At 46.5% G+C, this 24,297-nt stretch overlaps 3 protein-coding genes across 7 annotated transcripts in view; 2 read left to right on the forward strand and 1 right to left on the reverse strand.

Annotated features, from left to right (window-relative positions):
* LOC121714945 (tripartite motif-containing protein 16-like) overlaps positions 1 to 24,297 on the forward strand; it is a 1,397,702-nt gene that overhangs the window by 144,358 nt on the left and 1,229,047 nt on the right. The gene's annotated exons all lie outside the window — the stretch shown is intronic.
* Positions 148 to 21,388, forward strand: LOC121714931 (neurofilament heavy polypeptide-like). Of its 4 annotated transcripts, XM_042100162.1 has the most exons (5): positions 148 to 1,170; positions 2,911 to 3,035; positions 3,343 to 4,111; positions 4,154 to 4,774; positions 19,800 to 21,388. In XM_042100162.1, exons 1-5 carry the CDS (start codon positions 148 to 150, stop codon positions 20,958 to 20,960), a joined length of 3,699 nt encoding a protein of 1,232 aa, XP_041956096.1. In that variant the 3' UTR covers positions 20,961 to 21,388. The 4 variants fall into 4 exon arrangements, with proteins under 4 accessions (XP_041956096.1, XP_041956095.1, XP_041956097.1 ...); XM_042100161.1 differs by having other exon boundaries at positions 3,343 to 4,774; XM_042100163.1 differs by having other exon boundaries at positions 3,343 to 4,639.
* LOC121715630 (neurofilament light polypeptide-like) lies at positions 12,140 to 14,548 on the reverse strand. The gene is made up of 3 exons (XM_042101499.1): positions 13,383 to 14,548; positions 12,858 to 12,982; positions 12,140 to 12,554 (listed from the first exon to the last, which is right to left on the reverse strand). The coding sequence occupies exons 1-3, from the start codon at positions 14,385 to 14,387 to the stop codon at positions 12,140 to 12,142; spliced, it is 1,545 nt and encodes a 514-aa protein (XP_041957433.1). The 5' UTR covers positions 14,388 to 14,548.

A 24,297-nucleotide genomic window follows, 5' to 3' on the forward strand; every position in this document is an offset into this window, starting at 1 on the left:
TGTGTGTGTGTGTGTGTGTGTGTGTGTGCGTGTGTGTGTGCGTGTGTGTGTGTGTGTGTGTGTGTGCGTGACCTCATGAGTCTTGTCCCCTTGTGGGTCTGACTCAGCAGGTGCTGCCACCTGTATTGACTCTGCTTCACAATAACAATGGATGGCTACACAATGGATGTCATCGGGGCTCCATCCCGCAGGAGAATGCTCGAGACTCGGAGCAACCGCTCATCCCCACCCGCCAGCCTAAGATCACACTCCTGGTCTCAGAGAAATCCCGGGTTCATGTCCATCTCCTACAAAAGAACTACCAAGATGCCAGCAAGCAGGGCGTACACGACCGCGCCAGACAGTCTGGAACTCTCATCCGCATTCAATGGTGACCACATGTGCAACAACGAGAAGGAACAACTTCAAGGGTTGAATGACCGATTCTCCAGTTATATCGATAAAGTCCGGTATCTGGAAGAACAAAACAACCTGCTGGAGACTGAAATCCAAGAACTCCGGCAGAAAAAGTTCACGCAGTCGCAACTTAGTGATGCTTTCGACCAAGAGCTCGGCGAACTCCGCTCCGCGCTCGAGCAACTGCATAGAGAGAAAGTGCAGATTATTATTGATGCCGATAACGTCGAAGACGACATCCACCGTCTCAAAAACCGCTACGAGGATGAAGCCCGCTTTAGAGAAAAAATCGAGATGTCAATCCGGGAAATGAAGAAGGAAAAAGATGACTCGGATCTGATGAAATTGGATTTGGAGAACAAAGTTCAGTCCCTCCTGGATGAGGCAGACTTCCTGCGCAGTAACCACGAACAAGAGGTCAACGACCTCCTCGCGCAGCTCCAAGAGGCTCAAGTCCCGGTAGACATGCGGGAATACAGTAAAACGGACATCACCTCTGCGCTCCGAGAAATACGCGAGCAGCTGAACGGTCTCTCACCCCAAAACTTTCTTCAGGCGGAAGAGGTGTTCCAGTGTCGCTACGCCAAACTCACGGACGCTGCAGACCAGAATAAGGACGCGATCAAATCTGTCCGCGATGAGATCGCAGATTATCGCCGGCAGCTGCAGGTGAAGAACGTGGAACTGGAGACTCTCCGCGGCACCAAAGAGTCCCTGGAGAGACAGCTGACTTACATCGAAGACCGGCATAACAACGACTTGGGCAGCTACCAGGTTAGTTTGGGCTCATTGAAAATAATTGTAACTTCGACACTTTAACATTTAAATATTTAAACATTTATCAGTAAAACACTATCCTGTTGAATCAGTCTGCATATTGAAACGCACAAAATAAAAAAATGCACAGGCAGGGCTGTCGTGGATGCTAAACGGAAGTAAACGCAGTTTATCCACCTCTGAAATGTCAGAAATAGAGTTTATCCACCTCTTATTAGAGTTCATCTACCTCTCAAAAGAGTTTATTCACCAATTGCAACTTTTAACATTCAAAATTCACACTGTATTATCCACATTCACAATATGTACAATCATCAACACTCTAGGCACCATGTGATTCCACTGGCATTGTTATAAACATTGGACAATAATCTTCACCTTCAATACAAAATTGTTCTGAATGACACATGGCCACATGGCGCAGTCCACCTTATCGTGATCACATAATTCATAGTTTACCCACCTCTTATTTTACCACTACACACCTGTGTGCATGCATACAATATATGCATATGCATACAATGAAAACAGCATAAACTTAGTAAGAAATAGTCATAGTCATAGTAATTTATTTATATATGCAGGAAGTAGCTAAGGTAGAGGTGCGCACATCCAAAACGCAGGTGCAGGACAAAAGGGTCAGACAATAAAAAAATTAAAAAATTGAATGTCCGCACACTTGCTCCCGTTTTGCTTTATCTTTTATTTCACCAAATATATGCAGGAAGTATAAACAAACCAGAGAGCACACCCGCTTCTGCCTAAATTATAATATAATAGAATAGAATAGAACAGAATAGAATATACTTTATTGTCATGCCTATGGAATGTTTTATTTTGAGACAAAATTAAATAAATAAATGAAATATGAAATAAATACATAAAAGATAAAATATAAATACTACATATTGACATTGCCATCCATACGATCTTGCAATGGCCATAAAATAAATAAATAAGTCAGTCACCCATCAAGGCAAGACCTAGGCAGGATCTAGCCCCTGATTTGTTGCTGCCTGCAGCCTAGCGACCCATCACCTGCCTATGACAACTCTGCCCGGATCCCTGGCCGTCTGCCGACCCACCACATGCCCTTTGACAACTCCCTTCCCCTGGACAATTCCAACGCTGGACTATTTGCACTTTCTGTCACTAAATCATGATTAATGCATTATCATACCGGATACGTAATCATCCCACCTTTTGTAACTTTCACCTCAGGTGCTTTAAACACCATGTCCTATTCTCTACACCTGACTATCATATGCATTTGTCATGTATACAGACCTTACTGTCCTGTATTGACCCTAGGCAGATGGGTCAGGCCCTTGAGTCGTGCATCTGCTCGAGGGAGATCTCCAATACTAGGGAGTTTTTCCTCACCCCTGTTACCCATGGGCCTTCTTCCTTTCTTTTCTTTTTTCTCTGATTGCCTACATTCTGAGACACAAAGCGCCATGATACATGTGTAATGTTTTGGCGCTCTATAAGTGCAATATATTGTATTGAATTGAATTGAAAAACATCAAACTTGGTGGGCATGACGGGCGGTTGCTATGATGATCGGAATAAAGTTACTCATTGACAGAAGCTAAAAGCTAGTGCTAACAGCGAGAACCTAGCCGTTTTTATTCAGAAAGATTCTGTTGCTTACTGGCTGAAAGATGTCGGGATGTAAAAGCTAGTGCTGTCGAAAGATGTGTTGCTGATGAGACTCTTCTCTTTCCCGTCTCCCAGGAGATGATTCATCAGCTGGAGCGGGAGCTGAAGGGCATGAAGGGTGAGATGGGTCACCACCTCAGGGAATACCAGGACCTGCTCAACGTCAAGATGGCCCTAGACGCTGAGATCGCAGCCTACAGGTGAATCACCCTGCTGAATGATGCAGTGTTTTGACATGTGTTATACAGGTGAATCACCCTGCTGAATGATGCAGTGTGTTGACATGTGTTGTACAGGTGAATCTCTTTGCTGAATGATGCAGTGTGTTGACATGTGTTGTACAGGTGAATCTCTTTGCTGAATGATGCAGTGTGTTGACATGTGTTGTACAGGTGAATCTCTTTGCTGAATGATGCAGTGTGTTGACATGTGTTGTACAGGTGAATCTCTTTGCTGAATGATGCAGTGTGTTGCATAAGTGTGTTCACACCTCCTGTGTCTGTGCAGAAAACTACTGGAGGGGGAGGAGACTCGCTTCAGGCCATTTGCTGACTTTTTCCCAAGCCCCGCCTTCCCGTACTGTCAGCCAATGACCTCCTCTAAAGGGAAGAAGGAAGACAAGAAGGCGGACCTGAACGATGACCTGGCTGCTGTAGTGGAGGAACTCCAGAAGGAGGAGGAGGCCGTGGAGGAAGAGGTGGCTGTCTCCAAGCGACCCAAACTGAGCGCTACTCCCCCTACAGGAGAGGAGGAGGAGGGTGGAGAAGAGGGAGGTGAAGAGGGTGAGGGAGAGGAAGAAGAGTCTGCTATTGGGGAAACACAACTGAGCAGTACCAAAGCTCAAAAGGCTGGTGCTGAAGAAGAGGAGGAGGAAGATGAAGTACAGGAGTCAGGAGAGAAAGACAAAAAGAGTGACTCAGAGGGAGAGGAAGGAGAACAGGCAGGTGACAAGAAAGAGGTGAAGGAGGCAGCAGCACCTGATCAGAAGCAGGAGGATCAGGTGGAGGAGCTGAGGAGTCCCCCAAAGACTCCTGGCAGCCCCAAAGGGGAGGAGCAGAAGAGTCCTCCCAAGTCTCCTGGCAGCCCCAAAGAGGAGGAGCAGAAGAGTCCCCCCAAGTCTCCAGGCAGCCCAAAAGAGGAGGAGCAGAAGAGTCCTCCCAAGTCTCCTGGCAGCCCCAAAGAGGAGGAGCTGAAGAGTCCCCCCAAGTCTCCAGGCAGCCCAAAAGAGGAGGAGCAGAAGAGTTCTCCCAAGTCTCCTGGCAGCCCCAAAGAGGAGGTGAAGAGTCCCCCCAAGTCTCCAGGCAGCCCAAAAGAGGAGGAGCAGAAGAGTCCCCCCAAGACTCCTGGCAGCCCCAAAGAGGAAGAGCAGAAGAGTCCCCCCAAGACACCTAGCAGCCCCAAAGAGGAGGTGCAGGAGAAGGAGCTGAAGAGTCCCCCTAAGTCTCCTGGCAGCCCCAAAGAGGAGGAGCAGAAGAGTCCCCCCAAGACTGCTGGCAGCCCCAAAGAGGAGGAGCAGAAGAGTCCCCCCAAGACACCTGGTAGCCACAAAGAGGAGGAGCAGATAAGTCCCCCCAAGACACCTAGCAGCCCCAAAGAGGAGGTGCAGGAGAAGGAGCAGAAGAGTCCTCCCAAGACACCTGGCAGCCCCAAAGAGGAGGAGCAGATGAGTCCCCCCAAGACACCTAGCAGCCCCAAAGAGGAGGTGCAGGAGAAGGAGTTGAAGAGTCCCGCCAAGACTCCTGGCAGCCCCAAAGAGGAGGAGCTGAAGAGTCCCCCCAAGTCTCCTGGCAGCCCTAAAGAGGAGGTGCAGAAGAGTCCCCCCAAGTCTCCTGGCAGCCCCAAAGAGGAGGAGCAGAAGAGTCCCCCCAAGACTCCTGGCAGCCCCAAAGAGGAGGAGCTGAAGAGTCCCCCCAAGTCTCCTGGCAGCCCCAAAGAGGAGGTGCAGAAGAGTCCCCCCAAGTCTCCTGGCAGCCCCAAAGAGGAGGAGCAGAAGAGTCCCCCCAAGACTCCTGGCAGCCCCAAAGAGGAGGAGGTCCTCACCCGCACTGAAGAAACCATCAGCAATGAAGACCAGGTGGCGGCCAAGCCTGCCAAGAAGAGCAAGCCAGCAGAGGAGGTCAAAGACTCCAAAACCACCGCCAAAAAAGCAGGAAAGACATCTGCCCCAGCCGCTAAAGAAGTGAAGGAGAAGTAAACTCAGAGCAGGGCGAGAGTAGACAAAGAGTCAAAACCACTAAGACAAGCTCCACAGCAAGAGACTATAACTGCATGTAATGCTGAGGATGGTGAGGGAGATTTGGGCAGTGTCAGGGACAGGAGCTATATGAGCGCTAATATGAAGCCAGAGGCACATTCAATTTAGTGATAAATCTCAAAGGCGCAAACTCTCCGTCAAGTCCCAAAGGTGCGACTCCCTCAAACGTGTCGGTGACCACTGACCTGCCGGCTGTTCTACGCTTCCCGCCTTAATCGCGCCGCAAGCCCGGAACGCTCAGCTGTGAAACATACAAACACAAACACAAACACTGCTGTTTACAACTCCAGAGCAATATGGAAAACCCATTGCCTTAATAAAGCAATACAGATCTTCCAAGCATGGTGTGTGTGTGTCTCTGATAGGGGGATATTTGTGTCTGCACGTGTTCAGTGACCTTTGGGTTTCTACTCATTTTTACTAATTCAATTATCATATAACATTGACAAACAATTTAGTGACATAACTCTATCCTAACAGTGTGGATAATCTAAGTACAATAAAGTTATCATTACTCCAGCAGATCTCACTTCTGTCAAGACTAATTGTAACATCAACTTAAACAAATTAGATGATTTGCTTAACTTTTGTGAGCTTATAAGTGAAAAAAAACTTATTAATTTAGAGTGACCCTTATATGCCCTAAATAATCTAGTGTGGCCATAAACTGAATGTGATACTGTGATGTTTTACTTACCTGATCTAACCAGAAACAAGTATATAAGTATAAGTTCATATACTCTTTTGATCCCGTGAGGGAAATTTGGTCTCTGCATTTATCCCAATCCGTGAATTAGTGAAACACACTCAGCACACAGTGAACACACAGTGAGGTGAAGCACACACTAATCCCGGCGCAGTGAGCTGCCTGCAACAACAGCGGCACTGGGGGAGCAGTGAGGGGTTTGGTGCAGGGTCGGACTGGGAACAAAATTCGGCCCTGGCAATTTTCTCCTGGACCGGCCCACCACTGGACCGAACACCCCCCCCCCCCCCCACACACACACACACACATAGCCTACACACACACACAAGCCCACCGATACCAAAATCCCCCCTGATTCCCCCCCATAAATAACAAACACACAGTATCATGCAACACTTCATAAACTGAACCCAAACATTTAGATTTGGACCTATAGGTTATTATAATCACAATAACACGGGGGTCCAGGGGGGTCTCTCCGGGATTTATTTTTAAAATTCTGGTTGCTAATCACACCATTTTAAAGTGATTTGAGAGGGACAGGATTTCGTTTTTGCCCAAGTTTGTGTGCCGTCATCACATTTTGCAAAATTAGGCTACCTTCGTTACTAACCTACCAGTTAATACTTTTTACGTGCATCGACTCGCGATTGATTGTGCATCTAATGTAACACTCAGTGGAGAGACTTCCACTTTCCAAGTTTCACTTTCACTGTCGTTGTGAGCTAAAAGGCTACTATATGGGAAATACTTTGAAGTTCCTTTTGAGTCCAAACATGAATAGGTTTTCTTTAACCTGTGCTACACTTTTCCACCAAATTGTGCGAAAATTGTAGGCTACCCGGAGTTTTTTTTATGTTGACAGACAAACCGCACTACAGTAGCCTACATGGTGCAGTAAATGGAAGCTCTTGGTAGCGCGTGCAACTAACGTCTATAAAAACAATATATTTATGGAGTAAAACTAGACACCTCTGATTGCTGTTTACGGTTAAACTGCGATGATGTGAACACCAGCCAGCGGAGGGCATTTATAGAGCCTAGGCTACCAGCATGGACTAATCTATATTTCCCCACAAACCAAGCGGCTGCTTGGACAAATCCACTTGAGGGGTGGGGCAGGGGGGCGCGATCGTAACACACACTGAACCTGTCATGAAGAGGCTAAAATGATTGACCTGTCACCCACCAATCCAAATGGATGCAACTGCATTTATAGGCTAGGCCTAGGTCTACATGACGGTCCGCAAATAGGCTAAATAACTTTTGTCTTTTTTTTTAAAAATCCCCCGGAGGTCACCGGCCCACCGAGCATTTGCCCGGTTGTACAGATTACCAGTCCGAGCCTGGTTTAGTGCCTTGCTCAAGGGCACTTCAGCCGTGCCTACTGGTCGGGGTTTGAACTGGCAACCCTCCGGTTACAGGTACGAAGCGCTAACCAGTAGGCCACAGCTGCCCCAACAAGTAATGGCAGATACCATACACAGGTGTTATTGTTGATAGATGACATTTATTTTAAGGCCACTTTGTAGTTAATTTAAAGGACACTTTGTGCTCTAAGCGATGCCACACGTTTTTTAGGCTAAAATATTTTATGTCACTTACAGTGTTGTCACAGTTACCTTGAAAAAGTAATCTGATTACTGATTACTCATTTAAAAAGTAACTTAGTTACTTTACTGATTACTTGATTTTAAAAGTAACTAAGTTCAATTACATGATACTTTATTAGTTACTTTTAGCAGCTGCCGACAACACCCCCACCGCCTCAACATAAAAATGATAAACGGTTTTGCCGATACTCACTATACTGGAAGTGCATTTTAACAGTAATGTCAACAATGTATAGCAGACATCCCAACCTAACCTACTTAGATACTGAAATTCAGATGTTTGTTCGATAATGTCTAGTCAGTACACCAAATAAGGAAGGCCTATTGATAGAAATTGTGATAGTAAAATATTTAGATTTTGGTAGTTTGGCCTTTTCATGTAGCCTTGGCAACTAGCCATCTAGTATAGGCCTGAGTAATATGCAAATGAAATTACACTTGTTAAACTCACCTCAACAAGTCATTTGCAATCATTTAACCCGCCGTGAGCAATGCTAAAGTCACTGTTACAAACAGTGCAGTGTGCAAGACTTATGTTTTACTCTTATGAAACAATTGGGTACACTTTTGTGTAGTCTGATGTGAAATGGGTCTTAAATGTTCCTTTTTGAGGGGCACTGACTCTGCCATAACGCTCCTGTTCCTAGATACACTGACTGATTAATTAAGTTAATAAGAGATATAAGCCTTCCTACACTGAAAACTGATTGGTTGATTTAGCAAAACAGACCAGGATGCTCTCTGTCTTGGATGCGCTTCAGGCACACACGCACCACTCCCCTCTCTCTCCCTATCCGTTGTGTGCGTGTTAAACTCGATGCACACGCGATGCACACGCGATTTGAAGTCCGGTCTGGCTTGCGTGCTCTTGTTCGCTCTAGGTTCCAGGAGATTTTAACAGCACGCAGTGGGAGTCAATGGGAGAAATCACTAGCAGTTACACATTACACATTCATTTTAAAATCAGATGAGATTCAGCTGAACACAGTTCCATCAAACTAATTCGCCCTCAATTTCCTGATGTTGACAACAAACTTGCCTGGTACCTAACATTCAATGTTAGCATAATTAGCTTGCTAACTAACCAACTTTATATTGTTATATGGGCTTATTCATAATGTACATTAGCCAACCCAAATAAGCTATTCAAACAGCTATTCTTTTCCAAATATGGTCTTTGGTCTTTATAATTTGTCTTTTTAAGTTTAGCTTTTTGAGGCAACCAGTTTATCTTTGAAGTAATGTCAGTGTTTAGCCTTGAGAGTCACATGCCATAACACCAAATTATGTTTTATATACAAAGTTCAGGAGGAGCCCTTAGGTTTGATTGACAGCCATCACTCACCCAACTTCCATTTGTAGGAGATCATTAAACCCTCCTTACCTGCTCACTACATCAAGCTCTGGAGTTGCAAAGCCGTCTCCCTTTCTCCATTTCCCTATTAGCTCGAAGCTTATATTACCCCTTATCTATAGGGGATATCAGCTCATATTACCCCTTATCTATAGGGGATATCAGCTCATATTACCCCTTATCTATAGGCATATTACCCCTTATATATAGGGGATATCAGCTCATATCACCCCTTATCTATAGGGGATATCAGCTCATATTACCCCTTATCTATAGGGGATATCAGCTCATATTACCCCTTATCTATAGGCATATTACCCCTTATATATAGGGGATATCAGCTCATATTACCCCTTATCTATAGGGGATATCAGCTCATATTACCCCTTATCTATAGGGGGTGTCAGCAGACATCACTAGCATGTGAACTCCATTATTGCAATCCCACGACCACGGCCTGCTTCCAAGCAAAATATGCTTATTCTCAGTACTCAGTGTAAAGCAATTCAATGGACGAACTAGTGAACTGACTCACTTCATTCATTCATAATGACACTTGGACCAAAGTGAAGTGAAGCAGTTTAAGACTTTATTTGTACATCATCATGGTCCCTCTCTGAAGGATTCTAAGGCATTTGGATCATGTTTTAAGCACACTTGTGTTAAGGTTACAGGCAGGTTTTGGCTCCAAACTCGTACGCTAACTGCATTGCCTGGGGGATTGCTCAGCCTCTTTACACACAGAACAAGCAGTCACACTCTTACTCATAGCTAACAGTTGTTGCGTAGACAAATGAAACCATCACACACAAACACACACTGGAGGTCCATGCATACACTCAGCACTAGCTCCTGGTAGGGTTCTTGCTTACAGCCACAATGTTGGTTTGCATTTGGAGTTGGACATTCATAATGATGACAGCAGTGTGTGTGTGTGTCTGTGAGTGTGTGTGTGTGTATGTGTGTGTATTTTTGTGTGCATGTGTGTGTGTGTGTGCACGCGAGTGTTTAGGAGAGATGTGTTGAGATGCCATTCATTAAAGTCACTTAGCACCGTGGGTCTGGTTGCATCTGGTCTACTTTTTCTTTGGTTTAGTTTCTGCTTCACTCTTCTTCTCCTCCTCTGGACTCTTCTTGTCCTCTCCTTTCTCCTCCTTCTCTTCTTCATCTCCTCCCTCTTCCTCCTCTCCTCCCTCCTTCTCTCCCTCTTCTCCTCCTTCAGCATCTTCCTCCTCTTCTCCTGCCTCCTCTTCCTCACCACCTGCATCCTCTGTTGGGGAAAGAAACACAAAGTGCTTTAAACCCAGTCATTCCATGTCATATCATCTCATGGAACTCTCAGACTTAACATGGATGGGGTCTCATGATGATATTTGTTTGTTTGTTCACTCATAAATATAAACACAGCACATGATGAGACTTTTGGTGCTGTGAGGGAATTTACTGTTACTGTTTAATGTTTAATGTATGAGGTCTAATTACATGTTTAATGTATGAGGTCATAGATCAGTGTATGAGATATGTGAATAAAGCACTCATAGACAGGGTTGGATCAGATTACTTTGAAATGTAATCCATTACTGACTACAAATTACATGGTAATTTTTGTAATCAGTAACGTAATCAGTTGGATTACCAAAAACATGTAACGTAATCTGATTACTTTAGGATTACTTTTAGATTACTTCAATAAATATGCCCATTAAGTAAAAGACACCACCACAGAATTGATGAAAGAAGTCTTATTCTCTTTTTCTCCACTCTTCTCTAAACATGCACAACTCAGCTTAACCTTTATAAAGGCACACCTGGACAAAGAATTTAGCTTTCGCTTTTTTTGACCCAGGAACATGGCCTGAGATTGGCATAAAAAAGGGAAGCATTAAACCCAAATGACACCATTTCAATTGTGGGGGTGAGAAAATTATTATTTTGGGATGTTTTTCAACCAGGGGGGCCTGGTGACTTTCTCAAAGTAAACAGTAACACTAAAACAAGAGGCTACATTAAGATTAGGAGGAAAAGATCAGGCAGTGTGCCGAGAGACCTGCCCCAATAGTATGTAAGTTAGTAGTGAGTATATCTTTTGATCCCGTGAGGGACATTTGGTCTCTGCATTTACCCCAATCCGTGAATTAGTGAAGTCGAACCAGCAAGCCCAAAAGCCGAAGCCCTAACCAGTAGGCCATGGCTGCCCCAAAAGGCAGCATTTGAATGTTAAGCCACACAATGATCCAAAACATACAGCCAAACAAGGCAAGGAATGGTTAACAGAGAACAATATCAACATTTTAGAGCGAACCTCAATATGTCAAAAAAGGCCAAAGTGATGGCAAATAATTGTTCCTGCCTCAGAAACCAGATTGCTGCTAAAAAGGTGCAGTCTACAATCATTGTGGAGACATGAAGAGGCTTGGTGGGTATTATGAACCATTTTGAGAGCTGTGGTGGTAAAAATAGATGTTTCCAGTGATTGTTTAAAAAGGGTATAAATAATTTTGAACAAGCAATTTTTCATAAAAAATTTAAAAAAGATAAAAACATTCCATGTTATTCCATGTTTTTACCACATTGTCTTGTAACCTTTTGGCATGTGCAAGTGTAATTTTAAAGGAACCATATGTAAGAAATGTATTAATCATAAATTAATCATAAAATGGCCCTGATATGTCACTAGACATTAAGAAATCATGTTCATTTCAAATACTTATATCACTGACAACAGTAGTCCAGCCAGGATATTGTCATTTTTAAAATGATGTTGCAGCCCTCAACTGATGTTGATGTGTTTTGTCATGTCATGTTGTGTTTTGGCCTGATGCGCCACCCTCTACCTATCTACTAATCACGAAGTCAGTAGTGTTTCGGCATCCGGGTTGGCAACCTCGAGTCAGGGGGGAGGGGATACACTGCTCTACAGTAATTTAAAGGTGATTGCAGTACCAGTTTTGGCCACAATCTTACATATGGTTCCTTTAAGTAAGAACAGACATATTGGTCAAGAGAAAATCAATATTTGCCAGGGGTATAAATATTTTTGTTCTTAACTATATCTTAAAAAAGTCTAAAAAGTGAAAGACTTGTCAAATTAAAAGATAGCTAGGCTATCATAAAAAAGTTGCATTGTTTGCATGATAAAATGTAATCAGGTAATCCCCAACAATGTAACTGTAATCTGATTACACAATTTTTTTATTGTAATCTGGGCTGATTATAGTTACTTGATTTTTGTAATCTGATTACGTAATCCAGATTACATGTAATCCGTTACTACCCAACCCTGCTCATAGATGACTATATGAGATCTGTAAATATAACACTCGTAGATGATGTCTGTGGTATGAGAGGATCACTCGTGTGATGCACATGAGATTTTGTCACTCACCCTCTCCTTCTCCCTCCTTCACTTCCTGTGCCTCTTCCTCACCCTCTCCCTCTTCCTCCTCTTCCTCTTTTTCGTCTTCATCACCTTCTCCCTCATTTCCTCCCTCCTCTTCCTCCTCCTTCTCCTCTTCTTCCTCTTCCTCCTTCTCCTCCTCCTCCTCCTCCTCCTTCGCTGGGCTGGCCTCGGCCTGTTGAGCCCGGCTGGAGGTTATCAGGTCGTCGCTGAAGAGAGAGGAGCTGAGGAGGCGTGTTCCCAGCAGGTAGGGGGCGCCAGAGCTCAGGCTGGCCTGCACGGAGAAGACGGGCCGGCCAAAGGAGGGTGTGGATGAGATGGTGTGTGAGAAGACGCTGGACATGCCCCCGACTCCACCCACATTGAAGCGTGTCTCCTCCCCCTCCAGCAGCTTCCTGTGGGACAGAGAGAGAGAGAGAGGGAGAAAGAGAGAGAGAGAGAAAGAGTGTGTGTAGGAGAGAAAGAGAGAGGGAGAAAGAGAGAGGGAGAGAAGAGAGGGAGAGAGAACAAGATAGAAGGACAGAGGGAGAGAAGAGTTTTAGAATACTATGGAACATTTTCATAGACTTCACAGAGCTTGTGAGTTTTTCATTGGTTGTTTTCAGAAACTCTACTAAACACAAAGAGATTCTGACCTGATGGACCTTGCACTGGTGTTTACCACCCTGTATGGGACTGCTGTGTTGCGCATGACTGACCTGTAGGCGGCGATCTCAATGTCCAGAGCCATCTTGACGTTGAGCAGGTCCTGATATTCCTTCAGGTAGCGTGCCATCTCGTTCTTCATGCTCCTCAGCTCATCTTCCAGCTGGGCAATCACGTCCTGGTGGGGACACAGAGGGGACGAGGATGGACAGAGATGGAGAAGGAGAGAAAGATGGACAAATATGACAAAACAGAGATAAAGTAACAATAACGTAAACAAGATGGAGAACTCGTCCTGCACTGAGCTGACCTCTGAAGTCCCCCAATATCACACACACACGCACACACACACATACAGGCGCACGCACACACATACACTGGCATGTCTATCATAGTCATCATGTGGTTCCAGTGGTCCCTACCTGCAATTTGACATGTCTGAAGTGATCCTTATCTGCATCTACAGTATTTACCACTTCCTGGCTGCACATTAGGAAATGGTAAATACATGCTACATACTTACTTCATGTCTCTGGCGGTTCATATCTGCATGCTAGCATGTCCTTGTCTGTTCTTACCTGCATGTTGGTGACCTCGGCGCTCTGTCTGTCCTCGGCCTCCAGGAGCTGCTGCTCCAGTGCGTGGTTGAGGCTCTGGCACGCCTGAATCTCCAGGTCGCGGGCTTTCAGCAGGCGTCGGAACTCACCCGCCTCATCGCGGGCCAGACGGATGTCATCGGTGTGGCGGGCCGTGGTCTCGGCCATAGTGCTGACCTTTGAGCGGAACCACTCCTCGGCGGACTGCATGTTCTGCTGCGCCAGGCGTTCGTACTGGCCCCTGATGTCACGCAGCGCGACCGACAGGTCCGGCTTGGCCACCTCTGTCTCCACGGAGACCTGGGAGCTGTAGCGGAGCTGGGCCTGCAGCTCGGTGATCTCGCCCTCGTGCAGCCGCTTGAGGAAGGCCATCTCGTCCAGCAGCATGTCCAGACGCTTCTCCTCCTCGGCTCGGCCCAGCGCCGCCTCCTCCGCCCCCTTACGCGCCTCCACCAGCCGGCCCTCGGACTCCTGGCGCGTCAGAACCTCGTTCTCGTAGCGGCCCTGCAGCGCCCTCAGGGCCTCCTCCAGCTGCCGACGGCGCTCCTGCGCGGCCTGACGCTCCTCCCGCGCCTGCTCCACGGCCGCGCGCAGCGCACGCACCTCCTGCTCGTAGATGGAGCGCAGGCAGGTGGGCTCACCATGGCGCTGTCGGAGCGCCTGCAGCTGGGCCTCCAGCGCCCGGTTCTGCTGCTCCAGGTGGTGCACGCGCTCGATGAAGCCGGCGAAGCGGTCGTTCAGCTCCTGCAGCTGCGCCTTCTCGGCCGTGCGCACGGCCTTCAGCTCCGAGCTCACCTGCGCCGCCTGGCCCAGGTCCAGCTCGCGGCCCGACGACGCGGTCAGCGCGTAGTGGGGGGTGGAGTAGGAGGTGAAGACGGAGCGGGAGCGAGACGGACCCCCGTAGCCACCGCTGCCACCGCTGCTGCGCAGCACCACCCTGCGGCGGTGGGAGGAGGGGAAGAAGGGGTCGAAGCCCAAAGAAGCCATGACAGCGTCGGGAGATCAGCCGTGCGGGAGACCAGAGAGATGACTCACACCAGAAAGGGAGAAAAGAGCAGAGAGAGATGAACACACACAGATGTTGAGGGGGTCTGTGCCTTCAGAGCTGCAGTGCAGGTCCCTTTTATAGCTGCAGTTGGGAGGAGACTGACGCAGGGAGGGGTCTTTACAGACTCTTATCATCATCAGGAGACCAGCCAGAGAGCAGGGAGGGAGGGAGAGGGAGAGACAGAGGGAGGGGAAGAGAGCGAGAGAGGGGGTGGAGAGAGAGAGGAGGGAGGGAGAGGTCAGTGAGTACAGAGAAGGAGCATTTGGACTTGGAGGAGAGTTTGAGTAATGCGCTGTCCTGCACTGATGGCTCACTAGCTGCTCACTCTCTCTCTCTCTTTCTCCTCTCATCTCTGTGTGTGCATCCTGCATTTTGTCAGCATCTAGTTGTGCATGTGTGTGTGTTTAGCAAATGTGTGTGTGTGTGTGTGTGTGTGTGTGAGTATGACCCCCTGGCTTTGCGTCTTTTGCGTGTTTAGTAAGTATGTGTGTGTGTTTAGTAGGAGTGTATGCGTGCGTGTGTGTGTGTGTGTGTGTGTGTGTGTGTGTGTGTGTGTGACCTCAGGAGTCTTGTCCCCTTGTGGGTCTGACTCAGCAGGTGCTGCCACCTGTATTGACTCTGCTTCCCCACTGAATACTTCCTGACACCACACCCACACACTGACACTCACAAACACACACACACAGCCATAAGCACATGAGCTTGCGGTTTCCATGGGAACAGAATTCAGGGTGTTTCCTCTTCAAAGGTTAACTCATTCACCTCAATGGAGCTGAAACGACCCTAACCTGGCACCAAACTGAACCCCAAGCCAAATTCAGACCCAAACCTGAACCTAACCAATAAAGGCTCACGTCAGCCACTCAACAAACACCTGAACCCTAACTCAGCCTCCCGCAGCCACAACCCACACCTGAGCCCCAACATTATAATATCATCATTGCTGAACTGCTGCGCACTGCACATCCTCACTGACACTAACAACCAGGACACACATAAATTAAATGTATTTCTAGGATGGACTACAGGTCAGATATACTATGTTTATGGTTCATTAATCAGTGTAACTAATAAAATACACATGTTTAAGATTTGAAAGGGTGACATGTTTTGAGGTTACTAAATTACTTCCATTCTCGTTTTCAGGTGCCTAGTTTCCTATTCGCACTTTAACAGGCAACCATCACGAATTGTCTTTATCGCCACTCCAACCTGAAAAAACCCTCCCCTTCATCACTGTATTGATTTATGTAGACACGCAGCTGCGGCTCTATAAATACAGCGGGGCAACAGTCCACTGCATCTCCCCACACTCACCGCATTCTCACACTCGACATCTGGTCAGGACGCACCGACAGACGCACCATCTCCGCAGAGCACGCACACCGGGGCTGCACAATGGATGTCATCGGGGCTCCATCCCGCAGGAGAATGCTCGAGACTCAGAGCAACCGCTCATCCCCACCCGCCAGCCTAAGATCACACTCCTGGTCTCAGAGAAATCCGGGGTGCATGTCCATCTCCTACAAAAGAACTACCAAGATGCCAGCCAGCAGGGCGTACACGACCGCGCCAGACAGTCTGGAACTCTCATCCGCATTCAACGGTGACCACACGCGCAACAACGAGAAGGAACAACTTCAAGGGTTGAATGACCGATTCTCCAGTTATATCGATAAAGTCCGGTATCTGGAAGAACAAAACAACCTGCTGGAGACTGAAATCCAAGAACTCCGGCAGAAAAAGTTCACGCAGTCGCAACTTAGTGATGCTTTCGACCAAGAGCTCGGCGAACTCCGCTCCGCGCTCGAGCAACTGCATAGAGAGAAAGTGCAGATTATTATTGATGCCGATAACGTCGAAGACGACATCCACCGTCTCAAAAACCGCTACGAGGATGAAGCCCGCTTTAGAGAAAAAATCGAGATGTCAATCCGGGAAATGAAGAAGGAAAAAGATGACTCGGATCTGATGAAATTGGATTTGGAGAACAAAGTTCAGTCCCTCCTGGATGAGGCAGACTTCCTGCGCAGTAACCACGAACAAGAGGTCAACGACCTCCTCGCGCAGCTCCAAGAGGCTCATGTCCCGGTAGACATGCGGGAATACAGTAAAACGGACATCACCTCTGCGCTCCGAGAAATACGCGAGCAGCTGAACGGTCTCTCACCCCAAAACTTTCTTCAGGCGGAAGAGGTGTTTCAGTGCCGCTACGCCAAACTCACGGACGCTGCAGACCAGAACAAGGACGCGATCAAATCTGTCCGCGATGAGATCGCAGATTATCGCCGGCAGTTGCAGGTGAAGAACGTGGAACTGGAGACTTTCCGCGGCACCAAAGAGTCCCTGGAGAGACAGCTGACTTACATCGAAGACCGGCATAACAACGACTTGGGCAGCTACCAGGTTAGTTTGGGCTCATTGAAAATAATTGTAACTTCGACACTTTAACATTTAAATATTTAAACAATTATCAGTAAAACACTATCCTGTTGAATCAGTCTGCATACTGAAACGCACAAAATAAAAAAAATGCAAAGGCAGGGCTGTCGTGGATGCTAAACGGAAATGTCAGAAATAGAGTTTATCCACCTCTTATTAGAGTTTATCTACCTCTCAAAAGAGTTTATTCATCAATTGCAACTTTTAACATTCAAAATTCACACTGTATTATCCACATTCACAATATGTACAATCATCAATTTGCACTTTCTCTAACTAAATCATGATTAATGCATTATCATACCGGATACGTAATCATCCCACCTCTTATAACTTTCACCTCAGGTGCTTTTAACACCATGTCCTATTCTCCACACCTTACTATCATATTTGTCATGTGTACACTACAGACCTTACTGTCCGTTTTGACCCTAGGCACATGGGTCAGGCCCTTGAGTCGTGCATCTGCTCGAGGTTTCTTCCTATATGTATCTCCAATTCTAGGGAGTTTTACCCATGGGCCTTCTTTCTTTCTTTCTTTCTTTCTTTCTTTCTTTTCTTTTCTTCCTCTTTTCCTTCTCCGATTGCTTACATTCTGTTAAGTGCCATGATACATGTGTAATGTTTTGGCGCTCTATAAGCACAATAAATTGAAATCAACACTCTAGGCACCATGTGATTCCACTGGCATTGTTATAAACATTGGACAATAATCTTCACCTTCAATACAAACTTGTTCTGAATGCCTTTTAAAAAAATCTGATACCGCATGGCGCAGTCCACATTATCGTGATCGCATAATTCATAGTTTACCCACCTCTTATTTTACCACTACACCCCTGTGTGCATGCATACAATATATGCAGATGTATGAAAACAGCATACACTTCAAGAAAGTAAGAAATAGTCATAGTCATAGTAATTTGTTAATTTATGCAGGAAGTATAAACAAACCGGTGAGCACACCGCTTCTGCCTGTGAATAGAATAGAATATACTTTCTTGTCATGCCTATGGAATGTTTTATTTTGTGACAAAATTAAATAAATAAATGAAATATGAAATAAATAAATGAAATATGAAATAAATAATAAAAAAATACATAAAAAAATACATAAAAGATTAAATCAATAAATAAAAGATTAAATATAAACGCTATATATTGACATTGACATTCCATACGATCTTGCAATGGCCATGAAATCAATAAATACTAAGCAGGATCTAGCCGCTGATTTGTTGCTGCCTGAAAAACATCAAACTTGGTGGGCATGACGGGCGGTTGCTATGATGATAATAAAGTTACTTCATTGACAGAAGCTAAAAGCTAGTGCTAACAGCGAGAACCTAGCCGTTTTTATTCAGAAAGATTCTGTTGCTTACTGGCTGAAAGATGTCGGGATGTAAAAGCTAGTGCTGTCGAAAGATGTGTTGCTGATGAGACTCTTCTCTTTCCCGTCTCCCAGGAGATGATTCATCAGCTGGAGCGGGAGCTGAAGGGCATGAAGGGTGAGATGGGTCACCACCTCAGGGAATACCAGGACCTGCTCAACGTCAAGATGGCCCTAGACGCTGAGATCGCAGCCTACAGGTGAATCACCCTGCTGAATGATGCAGTGTTTTGACATGTGTTGTACAGGTGAATCTCTTTGCTGAATGATGCAGTGTGTTGACATGTGTTGTACAGGTGAATCACCCTGCTGAATGATGCAGTGTGTTGACATGTGTTGTACAGGTGAATCACCCTGCTGAATGATGCAGTGTGTTGACATGTGTTGTACAGGTGAATCACCCTGCTGAATGATGCAGTGTTTTGACATGTGTTGTACAGGTGAATCACCCTGCTGAATGATGCAGTGTTTTGACATGTGTTATACAGGTGAATCACCCTGCTGAATGATGCAGTGTTTTGACATGTGTTATACAGGTGAATCACCCTGCTGAATGATGCAGTGTGTTGACATGTGTTGTACAGGTGAATCTCTTTGCTGAATGATGCAGTGTGTTGACATGTGTTGTACAGGTGAATCTCTTTGCTGAATGATGCAGTGTGTTGACATGTGTTGTACAGGTGAATCTCTTTGCTGAATGATGCAGTGTGTTGACATGTGTTGTACAGGTGAATCTCTTTGCTGAATGATGCAGTGTGTTGCATAAGTGTGTTCACACCTCCTGTGTCTGTGCAGAAAACTACTGGAGGGGGAGGAGACTCGCTTCAGGCCATTTGCTGACTCTTTCCCAAGCCCCGCCTTCCCGTACTGTCAGCCAATGACCTCCTCTAAAGGGAAGAAGGAAGACAAGAAGGCGGACCTGAACGATGACCTGGCTGCTGTAGTGGAGGAACTCCAGAAGGAGGAGGAGGCCGTGGAGGAAGAGGTGGCTGTCTCCAAGCGACCCAAACTGAGCGCTACTCCCCCTACAGGAGAGGAGGAGGAGGGTGGAGAAGAGGGAGGTGAAGAGGGTGAGGGAGAGGAAGAAGAGTCTGCTATTGGGGAAACACAACTGAGCAGTACCAAAGCTCAAAAGGCTGGTGCTGAAGAAGAGGAGGAGGAAGATGAAGCACAGGAGTCAGGAGAGAAAGACAAAAAGAGTGACTCAGAGGGAGAGGAAGGAGAACAGGCAGGTGACAAGAAAGAGGTGAAGGAGGCAGCAGCACCTGATCAGAAGCAGGAGGATCAGGTGGAGGAGCTGAGGAGTCCCCCAAAGACTCCTGGCAGCCCCAAAGGGGAGGAGCAGAAGAGTCCCCCCAAGTCTCCAGGCAGCCCAAAAGAGGAGGAGCAGAAGAGTCCTCCCAAGTCTCCAGGCAGCCCAAAAGAGGAGGAGCAGAAGAGTCCTCCCAAGTCTCCTGGCAGCCCAAAAGAGGAGGAGCAGAAGAGTCCCCCCAAGTCTCCAGGCAGCCCAAAAGAGGAGGAGCAGAAGAGTTCTCCTAAGTCTCCTGGTAGCCCCAAAGAGGAGCAGGACAAGGAGCTGAAGAGTCCCCTCAAGGCTCCCGTCAGCCCCAAAGAGGAGGAGCAGAAGAGTCCTCCCAAGTCTCCTGGCAGCCCCAAAGAGGAGGAGCAGAAGAGTCCCCCCAAGTCTCCAGGCAGCCCAAAAGAGGAGGAGCAGAAGAGTTCTCATAAGTCTCCTGGTAGCCCCAAAGAGGAGCAGGACAAGGAGCTGAAGAGTCCCCTCAAGGCTCCCGTCAGCCCCAAAGAGGAGGAGCAGAAGAGTCCTCCCAAGTCTCCTGGCAGCCCCAAAGAGGAGGAGCAGAAGAGTCCCCCCAAGACTCCTGGCAGCCCCAAAGAGGAAGAGCAGAAGAGTCCCCCTAAGACACCTAGCAGCCCCAAAGAGGAGCAGGACAAGGAGCTGAAGAGTCCTCTCAAGGCTCCCGTCAGCCCCAAAGAGGAGGAGCAGAAGAGTCCTCCCAAGTCTCCTGGCAGCCCCAAAGAGGAGGAGCAGAAGAGTCCCCCCAAGACTCCTGGCAGCCCCAAAGAGGAGGAGCAGAAGAGTCCCCCTAAGACACCTAGCAGCCCCAAAGAGGAGGTGAAGGAGAAGGAGCTGAAGAGTCCCCCTAAGTCTCCTGGCAGCCCCAAAGAGGAGGAGCAGAAGAGTCCCCCCAAGACTCCTGGCAGCCCCAAAAAGGAGGAGCAGAAGAGTCCCCCCAAGACTGCTGGCAGCCCCAAAGAGGAGGAGCAGATGAGTCCCCCCAAGACACCTAGCAGCCCCAAAGAGGAGGTGCAGGAGAAGGAGTTGAAGAGTCCCCCCAAGACTCCTGGCAGCCCCAAAGAGGAGGAGCTGAAGAGTCCCCCCAAGTCTCCTGGAAGCCCCAAAGAGGAGGTGCAGAAGAGTCCCCCCAAGTCTCCTGGCAGCCCCAAAGAGGAGGAGCAGAAGAGTCCCTCCAAGACTCCTGGCAGCCCCAAAGAGGAGAAGGTCCTCACCCGCACTGAAGAAACCATCAGCAATGAAGACCAGGTGGCGGCCAAGCCTGCCAAGAAGAGCAAGCCAGCAGAAGAGGTCAAAGACTCCAAAACCACCGCCAAAAAAGCAGGAAAGACATCTGCCCCAGCCGCTAAAGAAGTGAAGGAGAAGTAAACTCAGAGCAGGGCGAGAGTAGACAAAGAGTCAAAACCACTAAGACAAGCTCCACAGCAAGAGACTATAACTGCATGTAATGCTGAGGATGGTGAGGGAGATTTGGGCAGTGTCAGGGACAGGAGCTATATGAGCGCTAATATGAAGCCAGAGGCACATTCAATTTAGTGATAAATCTCAAAGGCGCAAACTCTCCGTCAAGTCCCAAAGGTGCGACTCCCTCAAACGTGTCGGTGACCTCTGGTCTGCTCTGACCCCACTGACCTGCCGGCTGTGCTATGCTGCAGGCGCTTCCCGCCTTAATCGCGCCGCAAGCCCGGTGCGCTCAGCTGTGAAACATACAAACACAAACACAAACACTGCTGTTTACAACTCCAGAGCAATATGGAAAACCCATTGCCTTAATAAAGCAATACAGATCTTCCAAGCATGGTGTGTGTGTGTCTCTGATAGGGGGATATTTGTGTCTGCACGTGTTCAGTGACCTTTGGGTTTCAACTCATTTTTACTAATTCAATTATCATATAACATTGACAAACAATTTAGAGACATAACTCTATCCTTTAACAGTGTGGATAATCTAAGTACAATAAAGTTATCATTACTCCAGCAGATCTCACTTCTGTCAAGACTAATTGTAACATCAACTTAAACAAATTAGATGATTTGCTTAACTTTTGTAAGCTTATAAGTGAAAAAAAACTTATTTAACTTATTAATTTAGAGTGACCCTTACATGCCCTAAATAATCTAGTGTGGCCATAAACTGAATGTGATACTGTGATGTTTTACTTACCTGATCTAACCAGAAACAAGTATATAAGTATAAGTCATATACTCTTTTGATCCCGTGAGGGAAATTTGGTCTCTGCATTTATCCCAATCCGTGAATTAGTGAAACACACTCAGCACACAGTGAACACACAGTGAGGTGAAGCACACACTAATCCCGGCGCAGTGAGCTGCCTGCAACAACAGCGGCACTGGGGGAGCAGTGAGGGGTTTGGTGCAGGGTCGGACTGGGAACAAAATTCGGCCCTGGCAATTTTCTCCTGGACCGGCCCACCACTGGACCGAACACCCCCCCCCCCCCCCACACACACACACACATAGCCTACACACACACACAAGCCCACCGATACCAAAATCCCCCCTGATTCCCCCCCATAAATAACAAACACACAGTATCATGCAACACTTCATAAACTGAACCCAAACATTTAGATTTGGACCTATAGGTTATTATAATCACAATAACACGGGGGTCCGGGGGGGTCTCTCCGGGATTTATTTTTAAAATTCTGGTTGCTAATCACACCATTTTAAAGTGATTTGAGAGGGACAGGATTTCGTTTTTGCCCAAGTTTGTGTGCCGTCATCACATTTTGCAAAATTAGGCTACCTTCGTTACTAACCTACCAGTTAATACTTTTTACGTGCATCGACTCGCGATTGATTGTGCATCTAATGTAACACTCAGTGGAGAGACTTCCACTTTCCAAGTTTCACTTTCACTGTCGTTGTGAGCTAAAAGGCTACTATATGGGAAATACTTTGAAGTTCCTTTTGAGTCCAAACATGAATAGGTTTTCTTTAACCTGTGCTACACTTTTCCACCAAATTGTGCGAAAATTGTAGGCTACCCGGAGTTTTTTTTATGTTGACAGACAAACCGCACTACAGTAGCCTACATGGTGCAGTAAATGGAAGCTCTTGGTAGCGCGTGCAACTAACGTCTATAAAAACAATATATTTATGGAATAAAACTAGACACCTCTGATTGCTGTTTAAGGTTAAACTGCGATGATGTGAGCACCAGCCAGCGGAGGGCACTTATAGAGCCTAGGCTACCAGCATGGACTACTCTATATTTCCCCACAAACCAAGCGGCTGCTTGGACAAATCCACTTGAGGGGTGGGGCAGGGGGGCGCGATCGTAACACACACTGAACCTGTCATGAAGAGGCTAAAATGATTGACCTGTCACCCACCAATCCAAATGGATGCAACTGCATTTATAGGCTAGGCCTAGGTCTACATGACGGGCCGCAAATAGGCTAAATAACTTTTTTTTTTTTTTTTTTTTTTAATCCCCCGGAGGTCACCGGCCCACCGGGCATTTGCCCGGTTGTACAGATTACCAGTCCGAGCCTGGTTTGGTGCCTTGCTCAAGGGCACTTCAGCCGTGCCTACTGGTCGGGGTTTGAACTGGCAACCCTCCGGTTACAGGTACGAAGCGCTAACCAGTAGGCCACAGCTGCCCCAACAAGTAATGGCAGATACCATACACAGGTGTTATTGTTGATAGATGACATTTATTTTAAGGCCACTTTGTAGTTAATTTAAAGGCCACTTTGTGCTCTAAGCGATGCCACACGTTTTTTAGGCTAAAATATTTTATGTCACTTACAGTGTTGTCACAGTTACCTTGAAAAAGTAATCTGATTACTGATTACTCCTTTAAAAAGTAACTTAGTTACTTTACTGATTACTTGATTTTAAAAGTAACTAAGTTCAATTACATGATACTTTATTAGTTACTTTTAGCAGCTGCCGACAACACCCCCACCGCCTCAACATAAAAATGATAAACGGTTTTGCCGATACTCACTATACTGGAAGTGCATTTTAACAGTAATGTCAACAATGTATAGCAGACATCCCAACCTAACCTACTTAGATACTGAAATTCAGATGTTTGTTCGATAATGTCTAGTCAGTACACCAAATAAGGAAGGCCTATTGATAGAAATTGTGATAGTAAAATATTTAGATTTTGGTAGTTTGGCCTTTTCATGTAGCCTTGGCAACTAGCCATCTAGTATAGGCCTGAGTAATATGCAAATGAAATTACACTTGTTAAACTCACCTCAACAAGTCATTTGCAATCATTTAACCCGCCGTGAGCAATGCTAAAGTCACTGTTACAAACAGTGCAGTGTGCAAGACTTATGTTTTACTCTTATGAAACAATTGGGTACACTTTTGTGTAGTCTGATGTGAAATGGGTCTTAAATGTTCCTTTTTGAGGGGCACTGACTCTGCCATAACGCTCCTGTTCCTAGATACACTGACTGATTAATTAAGTTAATAAGAGATATAAGCCTTCCTACACTGAAAACTGATTGGTTGATTTAGCAAAACAGACCAGGATGCTCTCTGTCTTGGATGCGCTTCAGGCACACACGCACCACTCCCCTCTCTCTCCCTATCCGTTGTGTGCGTGTTAAACTCGATGCACACGCGATGCACACGCGATTTGAAGTCCGGTCTGGCTTGCGTGCTCTTGTTCGCTCTAGGTTCCAGGAGATTTTAACAGCACGCAGTGGGAGTCAAT

The sequence above is a fragment of the Alosa sapidissima genome, chromosome 8, assembly GCF_018492685.1.
Source record: "Alosa sapidissima isolate fAloSap1 chromosome 8, fAloSap1.pri, whole genome shotgun sequence".
In the NCBI taxonomy this organism is placed as follows: Eukaryota; Metazoa; Chordata; class Actinopteri; order Clupeiformes; family Clupeidae; genus Alosa; species Alosa sapidissima.

Coding starts and splice junctions, on each gene's coding strand:
- LOC121714931 (XM_042100161.1), top strand. CDS start 148: ATGGATGGCTACACAATGGATGTCATCGGGGCTCCATCCCGCAGGAGA. Junction 3,036..3,342: donor GCTGAGATCGCAGCCTACAG/GTGAATCACCCT, acceptor GTGTCTGTGCAG/AAAACTACTGGAGGGGGAGG. Junction 4,775..19,799: donor CTGGCAGCCCCAAAGAGGAG/GTGCAGAAGAGT, acceptor CCAAAAGAGGAG/GAGCAGAAGAGTTCTCCTAA.
- LOC121715630 (XM_042101499.1), bottom strand. CDS start 14,387: ATGGCTTCTTTGGGCTTCGACCCCTTCTTCCCCTCCTCCCACCGCCGC. Junction 12,983..13,382: donor CCGAGGTCACCAACATGCAG/GTAAGAACAGAC, acceptor TGTCCCCACCAG/GACGTGATTGCCCAGCTGGA. Junction 12,555..12,857: donor ATTGAGATCGCCGCCTACAG/GTCAGTCATGCG, acceptor TCTGTCCCACAG/GAAGCTGCTGGAGGGGGAGG.